This window comes from Oncorhynchus kisutch, linkage group LG23 (assembly GCF_002021735.2).
Source record: "Oncorhynchus kisutch isolate 150728-3 linkage group LG23, Okis_V2, whole genome shotgun sequence".
Taxonomy (NCBI): Eukaryota; Metazoa; Chordata; class Actinopteri; order Salmoniformes; family Salmonidae; genus Oncorhynchus; species Oncorhynchus kisutch.
This window is the reverse complement of record NC_034196.2, coordinates 17,479,421-17,504,208: the sequence shown is the minus strand read 5'-3', so window position 1 is coordinate 17,504,208 and position 24,788 is coordinate 17,479,421. Positions and strand designations below refer to the sequence as shown.

Sequence of the window (24,788 nt, the reverse complement as noted above, 5' to 3'; positions counted from 1 at the left end):
TCATTGAAAATAAGAACTTGTTCTTAACTGACTTGCCTAGTTAAATAAAGGTAAAATAAAAATTCAGAATTGTATTGGGGCATACTTGTGTGCAACCTTGCCTATGGATTGTAGATCAATGAAATTGGCTAGCAGTCTACTCAGTGACACCCACAGGACACAACTATAAAGAGTTTACACAAATATTTGTGTTTTTGTGTTCTGTGGGTGTCACTGAGTAGACTGATACCACATTTTATTGATCCACAATCCATAGGTAAGGCTGTACAGATTTGGGTTGTCATCTAAAACACTCGCAAACTTCTACAGATGCACAATCGAGAGCATCCTGTCGGGCTGTATCACCGCCTGGTATGACAACTGCACCGCCCTCAACTGCAAGGCTCTCCAAAGGGTAGTCCGATCTACACAGCACATCACCGGGGGCAAACTACCTGCCCTCCAGGACACCTACAGCACCCGATGTCACAGGAAGGCCAAAAAGATCATCAAGGACAACAACCACCCGAGCCACTGCCTGTTCACCCCGCTATCATCCAGAAGGAAAGGTCAGTACAGGTGCATCAAAGCTGGGACCGAGAGACTGAAAAACAGCTTCTATCTCAAGGCCATCAGACTTTTAAACAGCCATCACTAACATAGAGAGGCTGCTGTCAACATAGAGACTCAAATCTCACGCCACTTTAATTAATGGACTTAATAAAGGTATCACTAGTCACTTTAAATAACGCCACTTTAATATTGTTTACATATCCTACATCAATCATATGTATATACTGCTCTATACCATCTACTGCATCTTGCCTCTGCCGCACGGCCATCGCTCATCCATATATTTACATGTACATCCCTTACATTTGTGTGTATAAGGTAGTTGTGAATTTGTTAGATTACTTGTTAGATATTACTGTGTTGTCGGAACTAGAAGCACAAGCATTTCGCTACACTCGCATTAACATCTGCTAACCATGTGTATGTGACCAATAAAATTGGATTTGGTTTACAGAGAAAATGAATGTCCAATACACATAGTAGGTTGACTTGTAGGCTTAATGTGGCTCATTTCACATGGATTTCAGTGTTCTGTAACAAGAGCTACGATGCTAGTATTTGTGTAAACTCTCCACAGCTGTTTTCTGTGGGTGTCACTGTGTAGACTGATACCCCATTTCTTTGATCCACAATCCATAGACAAGGCTGTACAGTGAAATATGAATGTCATTACGCACAATAGGCTGCCTGGGGAAGTGATTTCCCACAGTTAAAGTCCCGTAATAAGAGCTAGGACGCTAATATTTGTGTAACTCTTCACAGTTGTGTTCTGTGGGTGTCACTGAGTAGACTGATACGCCATTTCAATCCATAAGTAAGGCTGCACAGTGAAATATAAGTATGCCCCCAATGCAATTCTGAAGTTGAATACATCCATAGTGAGATTTCTAATCAAATCAAATGTATTTATATAGCCCTTCGTAGATCAGCTGATATCTCAAAAGTGCTGTACAGAAACCCAGCCTAAAACCCCAAACAGCAAGCAATGCAGGTGTAGAAGCACGGTGGCTAGGAAAAACTCCCTAGAAAGGCCAAAACCTAGGAAGAAACCTAGAGAGGAACCAGGCTATGTGGGGTGGCCAGTCCTCTTCTGGCTGTGCCGGGTGGAGATTATAACAGAACATGGCCAAGATGTTCAAATGTTCATAAATGACCAGCATGGTCGTATAATAATAAGGCAGAACAGTTGAAACTGGAGCAGCAGCACGGTCAGGTGGACTGGGGACAGCAAGGAGTCATCATGTCAGGTAGTCCTGGGGCATGGTCCTAGGGCTCAGGTCCTCCGAGAGAGAGAAAAAAAGAGAGAATTAGAGAGAGCATATGTGGGGTGGCCAGTCCTCTTCTGGCTGTGCCGGGTGGAGATTATAACAGAACATGGCCAAGATGTTCAAATGTTCATAAATGACCAGCATGTTCGAATAATAAGAAGGCAGAACAGTTGAAACTGGAGCAGCAGCACGGCCAGGTGGACTGGGTACAGCAAGGAGTCATCATGTCAGGTAATCCTGGGGTATGGTCCTAGGGCTCAGGTCCTCCGAGAGAGAGAAAGAAAGAGAGAAGGAGAGAATTAGAGAACGCACACTTAGATTCACACAGGACACCGAATAGGACAGGAGAAGTACTCCAGATATAACAAACTGACCCTAGCCCCCCGACACATAAACTACTGCAGCATAAATACTGGAGGCTGAGACAGGAGGGGTCAGGAGACACTGTGGACCCATCCGAGGACACTGTGGACCCACCCATTCTACAGATGTGTTTGTCAAATTAACTCATGATTGTTTTTTGTTTAATTTATATAACAACATTCCAAAATGGTTTAGTAATAACTCATTCAAATATGTCATAATTCCACTATTTGCATCCATTTTCATCTTTCAAGTAGGGAGTTTTATTTTGAAGGCGAACCGCAAATTCCGCTATTGTGGCTAATCCTTATTGTGGCTAGCTTCACATATGTCCCACTGAGTTTCGGTCGACACTCACTCCACAGCAGTTTACCCAAAGCTTTTTAACGCCTCTCTATTCGCGACTTTCGGGGTTAACTTTTACGGCACGTGCTGCACCTTCCTTTTTGCAGATGTGAATTAAACCGAAGTTTATATTTGATTCTATTCAATCCGATGTCGGGTAGTAAGTCGACACTTACGGGAAGTGTGATGATGAGGCAGTTACTTCGTTGAGAATGAATACTTGGAGGGGTAGTAGCTTAGCACACTAGTTACGGTATTCAGGGAAGATCATGGCGGCGGTGGAGGTGAGTGTGAGTAGCGGCAGTAGTGACACATCTAGCACCGGCGAAGAGGAGAGGATGAGGCGGTTGTTTCAGACTTGCGACGGTGACGGTGATGGATACATCAACAGGTAAGTCTATTTTATCAACGACACGGTGGGGTTAGAATTGAAGGCTAACGAATGCAAATAAACAGATTTTTCCAGACATGTATATACGATCTGGAAATATGATCACTTGTTTAGTTAGTTTTGTAATGTGAACAAATTGCCAGTGACTTCCGTAGCGAACAAGTCCTCGGATTTTGATTCGAAGACATCGAACCATGCCCAGTCTCGATAACTGGCAAGGGCAAACTATCGAAAAACATCTGCATGCCATGGAAGTGTTGGCTTGAGTTTTTGAAAGCAACTCAAAATGTAATTTGACAATGAAAATGTTGCAACAGTGTATTTAGTTGAAACTAAGAATGTAGCTAGCTAACTAAAAAAAGCTAGTCTCCAGACAATCATACTCATATAACGTTACTAACTCCAGACTAGAAGAAACTGTTGGCCAATAACATACTTCCTATTATGTGACCAATATCATAATCATAACCATTCAGTTTGTAGCTTGTTGCAAAAAAAAAAAGTATGGACATTGCGTATGTTCTAAAAACTTGTGCACTGAGTCAGAACTGCTTTCACACATGCTCATTGAGGAGGGCTACTGCATAGTGTAAATAAACACCAACACTCCAACATAGTACACAGCAACTGGATTTGATGCAGCATCCAAAGACCTTTTTCATTTCATGTGCAGGCTGCAGAAAAGTGGCATGAGCCAGGCAAGATCACGGAGAAGACTCCTGAGCACAGAGAACCTAAACATTTGTCCATACCTCGGAATAGGGAATCTAGGCCTATTCCTGTCCTAACATATTCTTGTGAGTGTGAGTTATGGTGTTATTAAGTTACAGTTTACACAGCGATATGAGTTATAATCATAGTGGTGGTCTGTAATTATAAAATGCTCATGAACTCTGAAGTGTTGAATGTTCTTTCTTGGCAGTAAAGTAGGCATGCTTCAGGCTATACACAAGCAGAGAGAGCGGTGAGCAAAATTAAAACATGCAGGAGAGGAGAGCTTAAGAGCATTGGTTACTTTTGATTAAACTCAAACACATCTTTTTCAGCCCTCTCTTTTGTTACAGAAAAGCCCATGGTTTGCTTAGTCATTTGAGATGCATGTTTTTATGTATATTTGTGGCATAGAACACACTGCTAAATGGATTGGTTGCCCCTGTAAGGCATCAAAGATGATTCATGGAACCAGTTCTGTGAAAATGTATGCTTTGGCTATATTCTCCATGCATTCCAGCTGTTAGACATGAAACTGACGAATAAGATATCCATTGTGCTGAATAACTACAGCTGGAGGGGCATAATGTTCAATTTCCATGAATAGGGGAATATCGTTTGCTGTAATTGTATATGCCTTTCCACTTCATATAGGAAACCTATTTTTCCCCCTCCAAACCTGTCCTAATATTTGTTTATTTTCATTATTTTGAGAAGTGAAGACAATTCCTCAGGCTGCTGCCCTGGCTAACGTATCAGCAATTCAACTTGGTGCTGCAATTTTTACACCACTCTTCAATTGAAAACAGTTATCTTCCTGTCCTTCTCCCCCCCCCCCCCCCCCCCCCTCTCCTTTTACCTCTGCCTCTCCCTCTTCTTTTCTCTCTGCCTCTCCTTCACCATGTCCCTCCTTCACCATGTCCCACTCATGTTCTCCCTGTTTCTTTGCTTATCACCATACTTTTCCTCTTGCCTGTATCTCCTTCCCTCTCTCCTGCAACTTTTCCATCTTCCTAAAAACCTCCTTCTCTCCCTGTCTCCTGTTAGGAATGACCTGCTGATGGTGTGTAGACAGCTAAACATGGAGGGGTCTGTGGCAGAGATCATGGACCAGCTGGGAGCAGACGAGCGAGGCAAGATCTCCTTTGAGGACTTCACCCGCTGCCGCATGCAGCTGGTCAATGAGATCCGTAAGGAAGAGGGCGAGATCTCCCAATGCTCCCAGGACTCTGACACTAGGAAGCTCAGGGAACACATCACCTCCTGGCCAACCAGTAGTGAGATTAGCAGGGGTGAGTTTGGGGATAGCCAATCAAGATTAGCCAGAATTTTGAGTTACATTGTTAAACAAGAGATGCCAATTAATCATAGCTGCCTACAAGCATAAAACCAGCTAAGAACAGGCAACACCAAAAAACTAAATCTAATACCCAACATTCAACAACTAACTGCAAACAACCACTAACCCTTATTACACAGTCATTATTAACCATAAACAACTGACACCAAAGTGCTAAAATGAAACAACCAAAACATAACCTGCATGACTGAGGCTAGAGTTTTTAGCTCTGTTGCTAAACCCACAGAATTGTTTGGGAGTGCCAAACCTTCACACTGCTTATTAGGTATGAGTTATTACCTGTTATTTCTAAGTTTACTACCTGTTAGTTATCGAGTTATCATGTGTCCCCTAGGGGCCTTGTCAGGAGCCAGAGAGAGCTGGGAGTACTACTCTGGGGCCCGGGACCTTCAGAGTTCAGACATCCAGCCTCAGCAGACACAGACCCAGCAGCAGCCAGCCATTCTCCAGAAGCTCCTGGAACAGCCTGGGACGGTCCTAGAACAGCAGGCTGCTCTTCATAAACTCCTGGCCCAGACCAGCACCCGCTGTGCTCCCCTGGAGGGAAACTACCTGGAGCTGGCCAACACAGTGAGTGGACTGCTGTTGGTGTTGAGTGCGTACTGCATAGTGCTGGTGATAGCATTTGATGGATTCCTGATATGTTGCCTTTTGAATTATTTTGTTAGCCACCCAATGGCCAAAATAGTTGTTTCTAGTCAAAAGCCAGACTGCAACTGCGATACTCTCAGCTGACTGCTTAGCCTCTGAGTTACTGGATGTTTACTGCCAACGATGAAGGAATGAGTGTGCAATGAATGGTGGAGTCTGGAGATATTGCAGTTACAGAAAAGACAACCGTGTTGTCAGCTGGCACCTCCAACACTTATACAATGTCTAGTTGGTAACACACAGAAACCTAAGAAGTGTTGTGATGCTGTGTAAAATTTGAACCATTGAAAATCAATATAATCTTCCTGGGAAAAGACTTTCACCATGAAGATAGGGGGAAATTAATTAATTATAGGTGTAGTAAGCGTGGTTATGCTGCAGAGGGCAGTGCTGCTCATCATAACTCAATCTTCTTGCATTTACCTCTCCTGCTTAGAGCAGTCACTGGGCCTGAATGGCTTGACATCAGGGTGCCCCCTCATTATGGTTAGGATTTGAAGATACTGATCTTAACTGCGACACCGTCCCTGTTGTCTTTACTCTTCAGCAAGATAACTGTCAAACCTACAGACCTCTTCTGACGCTAGAACCACAGCGAGGTATCACAATGCTTTTTATGCTTCATCCAGGTAGGGATTCAAACTCTGCCTAAGTGTTGACCTTGGCTCTCTCTGTCACTTAGCCTTAAGGGGTATCATCATCAGGGTATCTGTATAATCTCCATCACCTCCCCTGAGCAGTAATCACACCCCTTTATTAATGCATCCATATTTATTATTCATCACATTGGGCTGTCATATCTCCTTCCTATATCAGGTTTCAGGGCTGGGCGCCTTTATGGACCCATAGAAATCATTTAGAAGTTTATTACTGACATTCACATCTTGACACCGTCCCTCTGTAGATTAGCACAGGCACCAGAGAGAATGGGAGGTTAAACGCTGTCGGTTGTGAGTGACAGAAAGTGATGTTTGTGTCTGATGTAGAAAGTGTAGTGACTAGTCACTTTCCAGGCCTAACCATTATGTGTGATAAGGTGCGGTGGTGTAGCAACTGTTTTTAGCCCCCCCACCCCCCACGCAATTAGGAGTCCCACTTTACGGGTTTGACCTGCTGGTAGCTGTGTTTAATGCGGCCGCCAGGCTTCGACCACAGGTCCAATGGAATATCTGGCTCCTGACACAGGAAGTGTCACGCCTTGGTCTTAGTGTTTTGTGTTTTCGTTATATATTTTGGTCAGGCCAGGGTGTGACATGGGTTTACGTGTTGTGTTTCGTATTGGGGTTTTATAGGATTTGGGATTGCTAGGTTTAGGGGTGTGTCTAGTTAGGCTTGGCTGCCTGAGGCGGTTCTTGATCAGAGTCAGGTGCTTCTCGTTGCCTCTGATTGGGAACCGTATTTAGGTAGCCTGAGTTCGCTTTGTCTTTCGTGGGTGATTGTTCCTGTCTCTGTGTAGTGTTCACCAGATAGGCTGTAATAAGTTTCACGTTCCGTTTGTTGTTTTTGTATTTATTATAGTTATTTCATGTATCGTCACTTTATTTTCATTAAAGATCATGAGTAACCACCACGCTGCATTTCGGTCCGACTCTCTTTCTACAAACGAAGAACGCCGTTACAGAATCACCCACCACATACGGACCAAGCGGCGTGGTAACAGGCAGGAAAAGCGAAAGGAGGACGTTATGGACAGCAATGGCATGGAGTATACGACGTGGGAAGAAATCGACAGGTGGGCGGCCGACCCAGAGAGAGTGCAGGAGCCCGCATGGGATTCGCTGGAACAGTGCGAAGAAGGCTATAGGCGAATGGAGTTGGAGAAACAGACACGGCGGCGCAGAGCGAAACCCGAGAGTCACCCCCAAAAATGTATTGGGGGGGGGGGCTCAGAGGGAGAGTGGCTGAGTCAGGAGATGGACCTGAGCCAACTCTCCTTGTTTATCGTGAGGAGCCAAGGAGGAGACCAGAACCAGAGCCGGTGTTAGAGGTGAGCGAAGCAGAGACTGTGAAGGAGTTAATGGGGAAAGTGGAGTGGAGAGTAATGAGGGAGTTGCTAGCTTGATGCTATAGATATCATATTCGTCCGACGGATCGTGTCGGGGATTTGATGGCACCTGAGTTAGCGCTCCATACTCGTCCATACTCGTCCATACACGCACCGTGTTAGTCGGCTGGTGAAGTTGGTGCCAGCCTCACGCACCAGGCCTCCTGTGCACATCCCTAGCCTTGCACATCCTGTGCCACCTCCACACACCAGTCCTCCGGTAGCAGCTCCCCGCACCAGGCTTCCTGTGCGTGTCCTCGCTCCAGTATCACCAGTGCCCGCACCACGCATCAGGCCTACAGTGCGCCTCGCCTCTCCTGTGCTGTCGGAGTCTCCCGCCTGTTCAGCACAGCCAGAGCCTTCCTTCCCTCCTGCGCTGTCGGAGTCTCCCGCCTGTTCAGCACAGCCAGAGCCTTCCTTCCCTCCTGCGCTGTCGGAGTCTCCCGCCTGTTCAGCACAGCCAGAGCCTTCCTTCCCTCCTGCGCTGTCGGAGTCTCCCGCCTGTTCAGCGCTATCAGAGCCTTCTTTCTCTACAGCGCTGCCGGAGCCTCCTGCCTGTTTGAAGCAGCCTGAGCTACCAGTCTGCAGGGTGCTGTCAGTCTGCAAGGAGCTGCCAGTCTGCAGGGAGCTGTCAGTCTGCAAGGAGCTGTCAGTCTGCAAGGAGCTGCCAGTCTGCAAGGAGCTGCCAGTCTGCAAGGAGCTGCCAGTCTGCAAGGAGCTGTCAGCCTGCATGGAGCAGTCAGAGCTGTCAGTCTGCATGAAGCAGCCAGAGCTGTCAGTCTGCAAAGATCTGCCAGTCTGCAAGGAGCTGCCAGTCTGCAGGGTGCTGTCAGCCTGCATGGAGCAGTCAGAGCTGTCAGTCTGCATGAAGCAGCCAGAGCTGTCAGTCTGCAAGGAGCTGCCAGTCTGCAAGGAGCTGCCAGTCTGCAAGGAGCTGTCAGTCTGCAAGGAGCTGCCAGTCTGCAAGGAGCTGTCAGCCTGCATGGAGCAGTCAGAGCTGTCAGTCTGCAAGGAGCTGTCAGTCTGCATGGAGCAGTCAGAGCTGTCAGTCTGCAAAGAGCTGCCAGTCTGCAAGGAGCTGTCAGCCTGCATGGAGCAGTCAGAGCTGTCAGTCTGCATAGAGCAGCTAGATCCGCCAGTCAACCAGAATCTTCCAGATCTGCTAGTCAACCTGAATCTTCCAGTTCCGCCAGCCAGCCAGGATCTACCGGAGCCTACTACCTACCTGAGCTTCATCTCAGTACTGGGCTTCCTCTCAGTACTGGGCTTCCTCTCAGTACTGGGCTTCCCCTCAGTTCCGGGCTGCCCCTCAGTTCCGGGCTGCCCCTCAGTTCCGGGCTGCCCCTCAGTCCCGAGCTGCCCCTCAGTCCCGAGCTGCCCCTCAGTCCCGAGCTGCCTCAGTCCCGAGCTGCCCCTCAGTCCCGAGCTGCCCCTCAGTCCCGAGCTGCCCCTCAGTCCCGAGCTGTCCCTCAGTCCCGAGATGCCCCTCAGTCACGAGCTGCTCCTTAGTTCTGTGGGGTTCTGGGTAAGGACTATTAGGCCATGGTCGGCGGCGAGGGTGGATTATCCCAGGACGCGAAGGGGAGGAACTAGGACATTAATGAAGTGGGGTCCACATCCCGAGCCGGAGCCGCCACCAATGACAGACGCCCACCCGGACCCTCCCTATGGTTTTGAGGTGCGTCCGGGAGTCCGCACCTTGGGGGGGGGGGGGGTTCTGTCACGCCTTGGTCTTAGTGTTTTGTGTTTTCGTTATATATTTTGGTCAGGCCAGGGTGTGACATGGGTTTACGTGTTGTGTTTCGTATTGGGGTTTTATAGGATTTGGGATTGCTAGGTTTAGGGGTGTGTCTAGTTAGGCTTGGCTGCCTGAGGCGGTTCTTGATCAGAGTCAGGTGCTTCTTGTTGCCTCTGATTGGGAACCGTATTTAGGTAGCCTGAGTTCGCTTTGTCTTTCGTGGGTGATTGTTCCTGTCTCTGTGTAGTGTTCACCAGATAGGCTGTAATAAGTTTCACGTTCCGTTTGTTGTTTTTGTATTTATTAGTTATTTCATGTATCGTCACTTTATTTTCATTAAAGATCATGAGTAACCACCACGCTGCATTTCGGTCCGACTCTCTTTCTACAAACGAAGAACGCCGTTACAAAGGCTGTGAAACCATCAATGCTTTGGTTCTCTAGGTAGCACAGGGACTTTATGGACATGGTCCCTGTCATGTTTTGGGATGTTTTCAGAGTAGGGGGAGCGTATAGATGCTGTATAGCCTATGATTGTATTTGTTAGTTATTTTTAATGCCTGGGTTGGTTCTTTTTATTTGGGTTTATGAAAAGTTGAAATGTAAAAGGTCTAAATGACAAATCAAAGTTTATTTGTCACACGTGCCGAATATAACAGGTGTAGACTTTACTGTGAAATACTGACTTACAGGCTCTTTCCCAACAATGCAGAGTTCAAAAGTAAGAACATTTTCTAAATAACAAAAAGGAAATAGTAACACAATAAAATAACAATAACGAGACTATATACAAGGAGTACCGGTACCGAATCAATTAACAGGGGTATGAGAGAGTTGAGGTGATTGATGTAATATGTACATGTAGGTAGAGGTAAAAGTGAATAGGCAATCAGGATAGATAATAAACAGATAATACGCAGAGTAGCAGCGTGCGTGTGGCGTCAATATGCATGTGTGTATATGTTTTGTGTGTGTTGTAGTGTCGGTGTAGTATATGTGTGGGTAGAGTCCAGTGCAAGAGAGTCAGTCCCCCTCCAAAAATGTAGGCTAACATGCTGACTAGACCGGGCACGCACCATCATGCGCATGTTGATTTTGTCCTTCCACACCAGATGCGTGCGATTAGGACACGCAGGTTAAAATACCAAAACGAACTCTGAACCAACTATATTAATTTGGGGACAGGTCTAAAAGCATTAAACATTTTACCTGAAATGCACAAGGTCCTCTAATCCTACAATTAATCCACAGATAAAATGTAAAACCGTGTGAGTTTCTAGTAATCTCTCCTCCTTCAGGCTTCTTATTCTTCTTTGGGCTTTATATGGCGGTTGGCAACCAACTTTAAGGTGCATTACCACCACCAACTGGAGTGTGGACCTCTGTTCATCTTTCAATCACCCACGTGGGTATATGCTCCTATAAACCAATGAGGAGACGGTAGAGGCGGGACTTGCAGCGCGTCAAGAACCACGTTTTAATTTAGCACCTGGCTACGTAGACGCTCGTGGGCAGTTTGGATTTAATGATTGAGTAACATGCATGTGTTACTCAATTGCAATGCTCGTGCATGTCACGCTAGTGGTTTGGTCAGCATGTAAGTTTTATCTTACTTCATGCACTCATGTAGACCATGTTAGTATGTGGAGGCCTTGTATGGAATTACGTTCTGACCTTGAAGGGCATTTGCAAATATTAAGAGATTATATACTGAACAAAAATATAAATGCAACATGCAACAATATCAACGATTTTACTGAGTTACAGTTCAATTGAAATACATTCATTAGGCCCTAATCTATACAGATATGCATCTATTGGTCACAGATACCTCAAGAAAAAGGTAGGTGCGTGGATCAGAAAACCAGTCAGTATTTGGTGTGACGACCATTTGCCTCATGCAGTGTGACATATCTTCTTTGCATAGAGTTGATTGTGGCCTGTGGAATGTTGTCCCACTCCTCTTCAATGGCTGTGCAAAGTTTCTGGATATTGTCGGGAACTGGAACAAGCTGTCGTACAAGTCGATCCAGAGCATCCCAAACGTGCTCATTAGGTGACATGTCTGATGAGTATGCAGGCCAAGGAAGGTCCTTGTGAGATGGGTTCATGCATTATCATACTGAAACATGAGGTGATGGAGGTGGATGAATGGCACAACAATGGGCCTCAGAATCTCGTCACGCTATCTCTGTGCATTCAAATCGGCATCGATAAAATGCAATTGTGTTCGTTGTCCGTAGCTTATGCCTGCTCACACCATAACCCCACCTCCACTATGGGGCACTCTGTTCACAACGTTGACATCAGCAAATCGCTCGCCCACACAACGCCATACACGTGATCTGCGGTTGTGAGACCGGTTGGATATACTACCAAATTCTATAAAACGACGTTGAAGGTGGCTAATGGTAGAGAAGTTAGCGTTCAATTACCTGGCAACATCGCTGGTGGACATTCCTGAAGTCAGCATGCCAATTACACGCTCCCTCAAAACTTGAGACATCTGTGGCGTTGTGTTGTGTGACAAAACTGCACATTTTATAGTGGCCTTTTATTGTCCCAAGCACAAGTTGCACCTGTGTAATGATCATGCTGTTTAATCAGCTTTTTGATATTCCACACCTGTCAGGTGGATGGATTATCTTGGCAAAGGAGAAATGCTTACTAACAGGATGTAAAAAAATATATATATATATTAAAAAAAATGTGTGCACAGAATTGGAAAGAAATAAGCTTTTTGTGCGTATGGAACATTTCTGGTATCTTTTATTTCAGCTCATGAAACATGGGACCAACGCTTTACATTGCATTTTTATATTTTTGTTCATTGTACATCAGCTGCTGAGTGGCGAGTGAATGCTACATTTTCTCCTGTGTTAATAGAAACATTGAGTGTGTGTGCGTGGCGTGCGTGAGAGAGGGAGAGCGTGTGTGTGTTTGTGCGTCAGCCAGCGCTGTGTATAGCAGAGAATACATTGCCATCCCTGGTTGAATAGAATCCCATGCCCCCTCACCCAACAGTCATTACCCAACTCCATATCCCTCCACACTCAGTAAACAACATTGTGTTTGGGGAAAATAAGCTGCATATCATTATCCCCCTGAGAAGAAACTTAATCCCTGGGTTTGCAGATTGCTTTCTGTGGCATTTTGAGTTTATTCACACCCCTGTTCATTATCTGGTATTTTGTTTGGCAAGTTAGGGGGAAGCTAATCACTATACGGGAATGATGTTACCCCGTTGGCTGCAGCCAGCATCTGGCCAGGGCTGTAAAGGCAGATTAACACTGTCAATGTAGACATGGGACATATGCAGCGGCCACCAACAGATTCAACAATGAGGACGGTACCTCACTGTCAAAGGGACTTTCCAACAGTATTGGACTAAAACTCACACTTTTCTCATTCCTCTTTGATTTGGATACCTTTTATTTTTCTACTCTTTTTTCTCAATTTCGTCGTATCCAATTGGTTGTTAGTCTTGTCCCATCGCTGCAACTCCCATACGGACTCGGGAGAGGCGAAAGTCGAGAGCCGTGCGTCCTTCCGAAACACAGCCCAGCCAAGCCGCACACCAATTTGTCGGAGGAAACACTATACACCTGGCCACTGTGTCAGCGTGCATTGCGCCCGGCCCAGGAGTCGCTAGTGCGCGATGGGACAAGAAAATCCCTAACCCAGACGACGATACCTTTCTGATTAGATTTTATTCGTCACATGCTTTGTAAACAACAGGTGTAGACTAACAGTGAAAGGCTTACTTAGAGGCCCTTCACAACAATGCAGAGAGAAAGAAAATAGAGAAATAATAAGACGTAATAATAAATACACAATGAGCAACGATAACTTGGCTCTATAAACAGGGTACCAGTACCGAATCGATGTCCGGTGGTATGAGGTAATTGAGATAGATACAGTGCCTTCAGAAAGAATTTACACCCCTTAACTTATTCCACATTTTTCAAAATGAATTCCGTAGATTTTTTTTCTCACCCATCTACACTCAATAATACCCCATAATGACAAATTGAAAACATGTTTTTAGACATTTTTGCAAATGTATTGAAAATGAAATACAGATATACTGTATATAATTGACATACCCCCCTGAGTCAATACCTTGTAGAAGCACTTTTGGCAGTGATTACAGCGATTTGTCTTTCTGGGTATGTCTCTAAAGCCTTGTTCACATTGGCAGTTTTGACTCAAATCCTATTTATTTGCATATCTGATTAAAATCTGTTCTTTTTTCCTGCAGTCTGAACAGCCAAAAAGCACATGGAATCAGATATTTCAAGCCACGTACAAATCGGTCTTGTCTGAACAGTCAAATCTGATTTATTTCCCCTCAAGTGGTTTTTATTGTAAAGGATTTCCTCCTCTTCGTCTGAGGAGGAGTAAGGATCGGACCAAAGTGCAGCGTGGTAAGTGTTCATGATGATTTTAATAAAGAAAGCACTGAACACTGAATCAAAACAATAAACGATGACGTGAATTTACAAAAACCGAAACAGTACCGTGTGGCCCAAACACTCACATGGAAACAAACACCCACAACTCAAAAGTGAAACCCAGGCTACCTAAGTATGATTCTCAATCAGGGACAACGATTGACAGCTGCCTCTGAGAACCATACTAGGCCAAACTCAAAACCCCAACATAGAAAAACACACATAGACTGCCCACCCAACTCACGCCCTGACCATACTAAAACAAAGACAAAACAAAGGAACTAAGGTCAGAACGTGACATTTATACTGTTATTTGGCATATCTTGTTGCTTGCTAGCTACTCTGTTGACAGTTTTGACAATAACTTGTTGTAGCTAACTAGCTTGTTAATCGTTTACAAACAAATGAGTTAATGTGCTAGAAAGCTAAACGGCTAGCTAGCTAGTTGACTGCTGTGGCTAGCCAAAAAGGACTCATTTTGAAAGTTGGATCATCTTATCCTTTGAGGCTTTAAAAGTGTTCTTACACTATGATTTTGAACATTCAAAGTAACTGGGAAACTTCCATGACAGGCATTGTTGTCACCATATCTTGCTACGTAACTTTTGAATGATAGGAAGCACGAGCACCACCACCAGTCAGCCTACAACATTGTGCACACACCAGGACTCGAATTTACAGGCGACGGTGACAACAGCGTTCTATGCCCCCATGTGTGGCCGTAATTCACCCCCAAGAAATCCATGCTTTGCAGCCAAAGTGGCCGTTGTGCCCTTGGGCTGAATATAATAATTCTCTTCTCACGGCTGCCAATTGCCTTACTCCGAAGCTCTTCTCACTCATATCGCTCTCTCAGATATCTAAATTCTGATTATAAACTGGGTGGTTCAAGCCCTGAATGCTGCTGATTGGCTGGAAGCCATGGTATATCAGACCGTATACCACGTGTATGACCAAAATGTACTTTTTACTGTTCTCATTACGTTTGTAAACAGTTTATAATAGCAGTAAGGCACCTCGGGGGTTTATGGTATATTGCCAATATACCACCGCTAAGGGCTGTGTTCAAGCACTCCGTGTTGCATCTTGCATAAGAACAGCCCTTAGTCGTGGTATATTGGAAATATACCACACCCCCGGGCCTTGTTGCTTAATTAGCCAATGCCTGTCACATGATTGGCTCCTTCTCACAGGCATCGCAGCTCCGAAGTAGACTAAAAGAGGACAGACACACATCGGGGTCCTTATCGAATTCCGAGGTGCTAATTGATGTTAGAAGAACTGTTGACATTTACTTTTCTTCAGCCAACAAGATGAGTATGCCTAACGAACAGCAAAAGCACTAGCCTAAGTCAATCAACAATCCCCCATAGTACACAAGTTTACCTATTCTATTGGTTAGCTTGACCTTCTGTACGAGAAATACATCTTCCAAACATACTCTCAAACAGTTGTGGGACGCGATAGATCCCAAATTAATACAACCACTGTAGCCTACAACAAAAAAAACATTTAAAATAAATTAGGCTGATGCAACAGATCAGAATGTTAAGCTTAAAATGTTACTAAACTGTTAGGCTTATTCTTCACATTATAAGTGCAGCAATGCGCACATGGCAGTAGGCTATAAGAGGGACTGCGGGCGCTTTCATATAAAAAAAGACAAAGAAAATATCCTTCAGAAATGTGTTGTTAATATGACTAGGATTGTCTTTTTAACAGAATAGCTGTTTTTTTTTTCATTTTTTCAAATCAATTTCATTGGCTATTTTGGTTAATGGCTTTGGTGCTCAAGCAGATGGCCTTGGTGCCCTGGCAGATTGGGCACCTCTTGAAGGCCAACATGAAATTCCAGGCCTGGCACACACCCATTGTTACTATGACAACTACCGTAGCCATGTCAGCATATTTTTGCAGTGCTGTCTGTACACACATCCGATTTGAAAAACCAAACTGAGTGAGCATTAAAACCTGCAGTGTGTACAAGGCTTAACAGCTTTGCACACCTGGATTGTGTAACATTTGCACATTTATATAAAAAAAAAAATTCAAGCTCTGTCAAATTGATTCTCAAGTAGATTTAAGTCAAAACTGTAACTCAGCCAGTCAGGAACATTCACTGTCTTCTTGGTAAGCAACTCCAGTGTAGATTTGTCCTTGTGTTTTAGGTTATTGTCCTGCTGAAAGGTGAATTAATCTCCCAGTGTCTGGTGGAAAGTGGACTGAACCAGGTTTTCCTCCAGAATTTTGCCTGCAGCTCCATTCCATTTCTTTCTTTATCTTGAAAAACTCCCCAGTCCTTAACGATTACAAGCATACTCATAAAATGATTCAGCCACCACTATGCTTGAAAATATGGAGAGTGGTACTCAGTATTTTTTTTATTGGATTTGCACAAAACATACAGTAACACTTTGTATTCAGGACAAAACGTTAATTGCTTTACCATGTTTTTTTGCAGTATTACTTTAGTGCCTTGTTGCACCCAGGATGCATGTTTTGGAATATTTTTTATTCTGTACAGGCTAACTTATTTTCATGCTGTCAATTAGCTTAGTATTGTGGAGTAACTATACTGAGCAAAAATATAAACGCAACATGTAAAGTGTTGGTCCCATGTTTCAAAGATCACATAATGTTCCGTACGCACAAAAGCTTATTTATCTAAAATTTTGCGCACACATTTGTTTACATCCCTGTTAGTGAGCATTTCTCTTTTGCCAAGATAATCCATCCACCTGACAGGTGTGGCATATCAAGAAGCTGATTTAACAGCATGGGCATTACATAGATGCACCTTGCTGGGGACAATAAAAGGCCACTATGCTGGGTGTTGAGGAGTGTTTCTGTTTATAATAAAGTACTTTTGTGTGGAAAAACGAATTATGATAGGCTGTGCCTGGCTCCCCAGTGGGTGGGCTTGGCTCTCAAGTGGGTGGGCCTAAGCCCTCCCAAGCCCACCCATGGCTGCGCCTCTTTCCAGTCATGTGAAATACATACATTAGGGCCTAATGCATTTATTTCAGTTGACTGATTTCCTTATATGAACTGTAACTCAGTAAAAGCGTTGACATTATTACATGTTGCATTTACAATGTTGCTCAGTAAACAATGTTGTTGATCCATCCTCAGTTTTTTCTATCACATCCATTAAACTCACAACTGTTTTACAGTCCCCATTGGCCTCATGGTGAAATCCCTGAGTGGTTTCTTTCCTCTCTGGCAGCTGAGTTAGGAGGGATGCCTGTATCTTTGTAGTGACTGGGTGTGTTGATACACCATCCAAAGTGCAACTAATAATTTCACCATGCTCAAAAGGATGTTCAATGTCTGTTCAATGTCTTTTTAATTTTTACCCATCTACTAATAGGTACCCTTTGCCAGGCATTGGAAAACCTTCCTGGTCGTTGTGTATTAAGTTCACTGCTTGACTGAGGGACCTTACATGTAATTCTATGTGTGGGGTACAGAGATGAGGTGGTCATTAAAAAAATCATGGTAAACACTATTATTTCACACAGAGTGAGTCCATGCAACTCTATTTGACTTCTTAAGCAAATGTTTACTCTTTAAATTATTTAGGCTTGCCGTAACAAGGGGGTTGAATACTTATTGACTCATGACATTTCAGCTTTTCATTTTTTTATTAATTTGTAAACATTTCTGAAAACATAGTAACACTTTGACATTATGGGTTATTGTGTGTAGGCCAGTGACCAAAATAATTATTGACTCCATTTAAAATTTAGGCTGTAGCACAAGAAAATGTGGGAAAAGTCAAGGGGTGTCAATACTTTCTGAAGGCATTGTACATGTTCTCTGTGAGTGCAGGCATGATTCATGCCTACATGCTCACATTGGTGTGTGTGTGTGTGTGTGTGTGTGTGTGGTTAAGTGTGATCTCATCAGCACTGCTGGATTACCCTCTGATCACACCCATGATTCATGCCTGACACACAGTTTATTGCCATCTCATTATCGGGCTCATTATCCTAAGAGCTCTCATCCGATGACCCACTGCATTCAGCCACGTTTACCTTAGTCGATGGTAGTTTTCTGAATGCTCAAGTAGTTCACTTTATCTTTATGCAACCAGAGATTGGCCTCGGAAATCAAGATTCCTTGAGTCAAATGGTTGATGACTTGATACTTGATTATTGACCTTGGAAAGTGAGATAAATGTTTTATCTATTTAACGGTTGTTACCAGAGTTGGCTTGGGGTTTCAATCTCATAGTGTGGTCAAAGCATTAACACATGATTCAATATTAACTCTACAAACACTGAAATAGGTTTGGAAAGTGATGTTTGCTCTGTAATGCTGTGCTGTAATTATGCTCTACTACTTTACAACATGATGTATGGTAAGCTAATGCCACAAGTTGCAACCATACGGACTGATCTAGGCTATCCATAGTCAGAGATGTCTCTTTACACTAGTGTTTTGCAGAGACTTTTGTATGATCTTGATTCCATGCCACATACAGTAGCCTATATTAACCTATATAGCAGTTTCTCTTTCAGCATGTGTAATATAACCACTGGTGTGGATGGTGAGGTTTTGTCCGTAGCAGAAGTGCAGAGCTGGCTGTATCTTTCTCACTGCTGTTCTCCATCTGGTGTCTCAGTATGAAATCCCCCTATGATATGACACTAGGTTCTCAGCCAAGCCCCAAAATAGAGCAAAGTAATCCTAATAGATAAGCCTATTTTCAAGACAGCAAAAAGCTAAATCAATATCTGTTAATTAGCCCTTTACACTCGTACCTGTATATGGGTTGAAAATGGCAGATGTGGGCACTGATAAACACAATGGTTGTACAGTAACATGCTATACATGACATCAGCGCTCCGGCTCTGCGCGTCACAGGTTTTTGACATTCTTCTCACAGGAGAGACATTCTGAACTTGAGCACCGTGCACGACAAGAATTTGCCTCCATCTCTCCTGCTAATTGGGCATCTTTTGCAAATGTTTTGTCGTCTGGGTGAGGGAAATGCTGTAAATTAAGAGGACTCTTGTGTATTTAGAAAAATGAGACGTTGAGGATTATAATAATTACAGCTTTGATGTCATACAAGCAAACCAAACACCTGTGAGTCCAAATGTGGACTTGACATTTCCATATCATAAAACGACTGTCATATACAGTGTCAACGTGTATGACCACTATGTTTGATGTACAGTTACAAGATTAAATCATACCCTGGGTTGTTCTGAACACAATGATCCTATGTTTGTCTATTGTGAAGAACATTTGCCATGGCAGACGTTCTTGTATGCACTCATAACTCCTTTCTATGTGCACCAAAATTAGGATCTGACCCAGATTGCGATTTATAATGGACTGTTTTTGGATTGCGAACAAAACAACTACAAGAGTTGAAGACTTCTTTGAGTCATAAAAGTGCATTGAAATGACTCAGGAACTGTGCACACTTTGGAGAGGTGTATATGGCCAATTGGAGACACCAGTTAGTCCTCTCACTCAAACTTGTATCATTTTTTTGTCTTATGTTGTACCTATCCCATATTCTCCAGGAATACTCTTATCATGTTACTAATTGTATCCAGAGTATGTTCAGATTTCGTTATAAACAAATGCTGCGAAAGTCCTGTAAATATAAAATGAACATCACATCAACTGTTTCTTTTTTAGATTCAGTCTTGTGTCAGGTGAAATGTCTTTGGTCTAATAATTTCCCCATAATCTCCAAAATGTTCCCTTTCAATTGCTACCATGGTTATGCATATGCTTTTCATATTTATTCTGTAAGAAACATTTCAATTTAGCCCAGTTGATATAGGCCAATTCCCATGACTGTAAAAAGGTTAACAGATGCATGCAGTATCTGATGGATTTAGGGAGGAGGAAATTTTATTTTGACTAAATGAGCCAGCACATGTCGCTCTCTTCGATATTGCAGTGGCTTATGAGGGAACAGTGTTTCACCAGAGGAAGAGAAGTGAGTGATGTTTGGAGGAAGATGATGAGAGAAGAGGGGAAAGGAGGAAGCAGAGGATGTAGACGCAGCCGAGCCGTCGCACCACATGTTCATGGAAGAGGGGAAGGAAGACACAGAGGAATGGGAGGAAGAGTGGTAGGTAGAGAAGGAAGAGGTGGACGATGTACACGCAGTCACCAAGGGAGTGATCCAGAAAGGAATGTGCTTACAGACAGAGCCTTCTGCTTCTTCTTCTGCCTCTGGAGGTACACACAACACTTACACATAGCAGGCTATCCCTTTACCACACCAGCCTTGGTTCATGACCTGTGTCTTGTAAGTTGTGAGCTAGTTTGGCTCCTGGTCTTACAAAGCCTGCTCCCCCATTAATTACCGTGCTCCCAAAGAGCCTAACCGAAAGAGCATAGCCTAGGTTTCTACATAGCTTAACCAGTATGAATCTAGACACACACAGGCTGCTAAAGGGCACCAATATACACTGAACAAAAATATAAACGCAACATGCAACAATTTCAGCGCTTTTACTGAGTTACAGTTGATATAAATAAATAAATCAATTGAAGTAAATTCATTAGACCCTAATCTATGGATTTCACATGACTGGGAATACAGATATGCATCTGTTGGTCACAAGTACCTTTACAAAAAAAAGGTAGGAGTGTGGATCAGAAAACTAGTCAGTGTCTGGTGTGACCACCATTTGCCTCATGCAGCGCAACACATCTCCTTCGCATAAAGTTGATCAGGCTGTTGATTGTGGAATGTTGTCTCACTCCTCTTCAATGGCTCTGCGAAGTTGCTGGATATTGGTGGGAACTGGAACACACTGTTGTACACGTCGATCCAGAGCATCCCAAACATGCTCAATGGGTGACATGTCTGGGGAGTATTCAGGCCGTGGAAGAACTGGGACATTTTCAGCTTCCAGGAATTGTGTACAGGTCCTTGCGACATGGCGCCATGCATTATCATGCTGAAACATGAGGGTATTGCTGCGAATGAATGGCACAACAATGGGCCTTAGGGCTGGGCGGTAAACCGTATTTATGATATACCGGTATTGATGCATGGACAATTTTGGGTTTGTGCTTTACTTTCTATAGCGGTATTTGAATGTTTGGTTTGTTAAATGTGATAGCTGTGTGTAACGTCCATTTTTATAGTTTACTTGAGTCCTCTCTCTCCATGCCGCATCCCATAGATTTAGCCCCGCCCAATTTGTGCCTAACTGCTGGTCAAAATTGCACAATTAATCGTTGTGACCAGTTGAGGATGTCATAACCAGTTGTGACAGGTGTTATGTCAGTCTTATAACAGTATTATGCCTATTTCCTGCTTTGGTGGGAGTTGTTTTTCTATAGATCAGACAATGTGATTAAAGGCCTTTCACTCAGCAGGTAGTGAAAGAATGACACCACCAGGCTGGCCGTGAGCCAGTCCTCCCTCTTTGGGGGCTAGCTGCCACTGTTTGGATTAGCGTCTGTAACTCTGGCTAGCGCTAAACCCATAGCCCCCCTGTGTGCTAGCTAGGCTAACTCTATCGTTATCTGCCCTCAACCCATAGCCCCCCTGTGTGCTAGGCTAGCTGCTATATATGCCCTCAATACATAGCCCCCCTGTGTGCTAGCCAGGTTAGCTCTATCGCTATCTGCCCCGCAGCAGATTTGATTTCACACACAGTCAAGTTGGGTTTCACTGTGGCACTGACACTGTCCCTTTCCCTGTGCCACTCCTCTTTTCTCACCCCCTTGGAAAAGTGCCCAGAAAAGCATAATAGAGTCTCCTGATACATCCTCCCAGCCAGCACCACTGCAATGCACAGTCACTGTGTCCTCCAAGCTCTGTGTTGGTCGCTAACAAGGTGTTAGCCGTAATGTGTTAGCCTAGCTTGTCTTTTTATATAGCTCTTTTGGACTAACATGTTGATGTTGGAGGGCTGTTGAGAGGACTGTACGTTGGTGATGAGGTAAGCAAGGCTGGGCAGGATGAAAGAGATGGGTGGTATTTCTGTGGGGAAAGTCGCTTTAGGCCGTGCCGGCCCTATAGCCTAGAGCTGATTTGCCAGGTTGGAGTGGATGTAGCTCGAGACCAGAGACCACTGCAAAGGGTAACTGTTGGGACTTGGATATCTATGTGGGTGAGATTGTTGGACATTTTAGACTGCTGTGTGGATTTGATGGGAAACATGCTGTCGATCTTCAGGGATGCCTCTCATTTTAGTCTGTTTGGAGAATCACTTTCTATTGAGGCCTATGTTATTTTATGTTCATGTGTATTTCAGTCTATAGCAGTATGATATGTGTACATATATGCCGTGCTGTATTACTTTACATTGATCTGGGAGATTTTATTTCCCTGTTGTATAGTGATGGTTATTTGAGTTTTCTTCCACTACTAGTAACAGCCAAATAATTTTTTGATCTTGCTATCTAATTATTTTTCTATCTGCCTAGAAAACCTCTTAGAAAAAAGAAAACTCTTGAGTAAAGAAGGGGTCTATTCTCCATATCATTGTTCTCGTTTAATTTTCACTGGTCAGGGAGAGAGGGAGACCAACTAGACTTCCTGCTCCATTCCATTTCTTTGAGTCACTCAATTAGAAAGTGAACCAGCTCCCAATGTACCGTAAGTCCAGCTTCATAAATGATGCATGCAGGTGTTTTTGCAAGGCCAGAGCAGTACTGTCTAAACGTAGCCCAGCAGCACCTCTGATATATTACTCCGAGTGCAGAGTCAGAAAATAAAAACTTTTTGTCTCCTGCTACGGCTCTCATCTTCTCAACTGTCTCCTGCTGTTAGAATTCTTTTAAATTTATTGTAATATTGTTCTCATAGAATATCAACTGGGAATGGTAGTTGAACTTGTTTCAGCACAGTTCTTTTAATATATTTCTTTTTTTTACCCCCTAGTGAAATGGATGAGAGAAGACATTGAGTTTATTTATTGAGTTTATTTTTATTTTTACAGGGACAGTGCACATTAATCAACATTTCAGTAAAAGTGCCGGTTTTAGCCAACCGGCTAATTTTCAACCGCAGTCCCTGGGCAGGTTATTAAAAACAATTACAATATAGACAATAGCAACATAGAACAAGGGTGGGAATGAATTACATTTACAATGAAATATTAATTTTGGATGAAGCTAGGGGGAACCTTGGGCTATAGGGTGGTAGGTTGAAGTATTACGACTCACTTGCCTTGAAGCAGACTTCTAATTAGGGGCATATGCCAGCAGGTGCCTGACTGTGTGCGTTTCCCCTCTTTATTCTGCTCTTTGTGAGTTTGCAGTGTCCAGCTTGGGGAGCAGCATGATTTGTAGCTGAGCTTAAAGGTCAGGATCACCCAAACGCTGAAACACCCCTTCTAAATGAAACGTCCTCTCACTGTCAATTGTGCTTATTTAAAAAAAACTTAACACGTGTAAATATTTGTATGAACATAACAAGATTCAACAACTGAGACATAAACTGAACAAGTTCTACAGAAATGTGACTAACAGAAATGGAATAATGTGTACCTGAAGAAAGGGGGGGTCAAAATCAAAGTAACAGTCAGTATTTGGTGTGGCTACCAGCTGCATTAAGTACTGCAGTGCATCTCCTCCTCATGGACTGCACCAGATTTGCCAGTTCTTTCTGTGAGACGTTACCCCACTCTTTCACCAAGGCACCTGCAAGTTCCCAGGCATTTCTGGGGGGAATGGCCCTAGCCCTCCCCCGCCGATCCAACAGGTCTCAGACGTGCTCAATGGGATTGGGTCCAGGGTCTTCGCTGGCCATGGCAGAACACTGACATTCCTGTCAAGCACAGAATGAGCAGTATGGTTGGTGGCATTGTCATGCTGGAGGTTCATGTCAGGATGAGCTTGCGGGAAGGGTACCACATGAGGTAGGAGGATTTCCTCCCTGTAACGCACAGCGTTGAGATTCCCTGCAATGACAACAAGCTCAGTCCGATGATGTGACATACCGCCCCAGACCATGACGGATCCTCCACCTCCAAATCGATCCCTCCCGCGAGTACAGGCCTTGGTGTAACGCTCATTCCTTTGACAATAACGCGAATCCGACCATCACCCCTGGTGAGGCAAAACCGCGACTCGTCAGTAAATAGTACTTTTTGCCAGTCCTGTCTGGTTCAGCGACGGTGGGTTTGTGCCCATAGGCACAAACGTTGTTGCGTTGCCAGTGATGTCTGGTGAGGTCCTGCCTTCCATCCTCTCTCAGCCTGTTGTGGACAGTCTGAGCACTAATGGAGGGATTGTGCGTTCCTGGTGTAACTCGGGCAGTTGTTGTTGCCATCCTGTACCTGTCCCGCAGGTGTGATGTTCGGATGTACTGATCCTGTGCAGGTGTTGTTACACGTGGTCTGCCACTGTGAGAACGGTCAGCTGTCCGTCCTGTCTCCCTGTAGCGCTGTCTTAGGTGTCTCACAGTACGGACATTGCAATTTATTGCCCTGGCCACATCTGCAATCCTCCATGCCTAAGGCACATTTGCGCAGATGAGCAGGGATCCTGATCTTTCTTTTGGTGTTTTTCAGAGTCAGTAGAAAGGCCTCTTTAGTGACCTGAGTTTGAATAACTGTGACCTTAATCGCTGTCTGTAAGCTGTTAGTGTCTTAACGACCATTCCACAGGTGCATGTTCATGAATTGTTTATGGTTCATTGATCAAGCATGGGAAACAGTGTTTAAACCCTTTACAAGTTAATTCCAAATATCTTTGAAAGACAGGGTTCTGAAAAAGGGATGTTTCTTTATTTGCTGAGTTTGTGTGTGTGTGTGTGTGTATGTGTGAGCATGTCTGAAATAGCTGCTTGTGTTGTTGTGTCCATCCACATCTTTGTGTGTGTGTGTGTATATGCTACTTTGCTATGTGGTCTCCTTGACACCTTGGTCGTTCCCCTAATGTGGCTTCCGGTCACATCTCAACATGTCATATCAA

The 24,788-nt window shown here is 44.0% G+C and overlaps 1 protein-coding gene across 3 annotated transcripts in view; it reads left to right on the top strand.

Moving 5' to 3' along the window:
• The first annotated feature begins 2,504 nt into the window (after positions 1–2,504).
• Positions 2,505–24,788, top strand: part of LOC109868480 (colorectal mutant cancer protein) — a 126,584-nt gene continuing 104,300 nt past the window's right edge. Inside the window, exons 1-3 of one of the 3 annotated variants that reach the window (XM_031802839.1) lie at positions 2,505–2,919; positions 4,678–4,922; positions 5,325–5,560. In XM_031802839.1, coding sequence (XP_031658699.1) covers positions 2,798–2,919; positions 4,678–4,922; positions 5,325–5,560 — 603 coding nt within the window. In that variant the 5' untranslated portion in view covers positions 2,505–2,797. The remainder of the gene's footprint in view (positions 2,920–4,677; positions 4,923–5,324; positions 5,561–24,788) is intronic. The other 2 variants (XM_020458071.2, XM_020458070.2) reach the window with 2 other exon arrangements.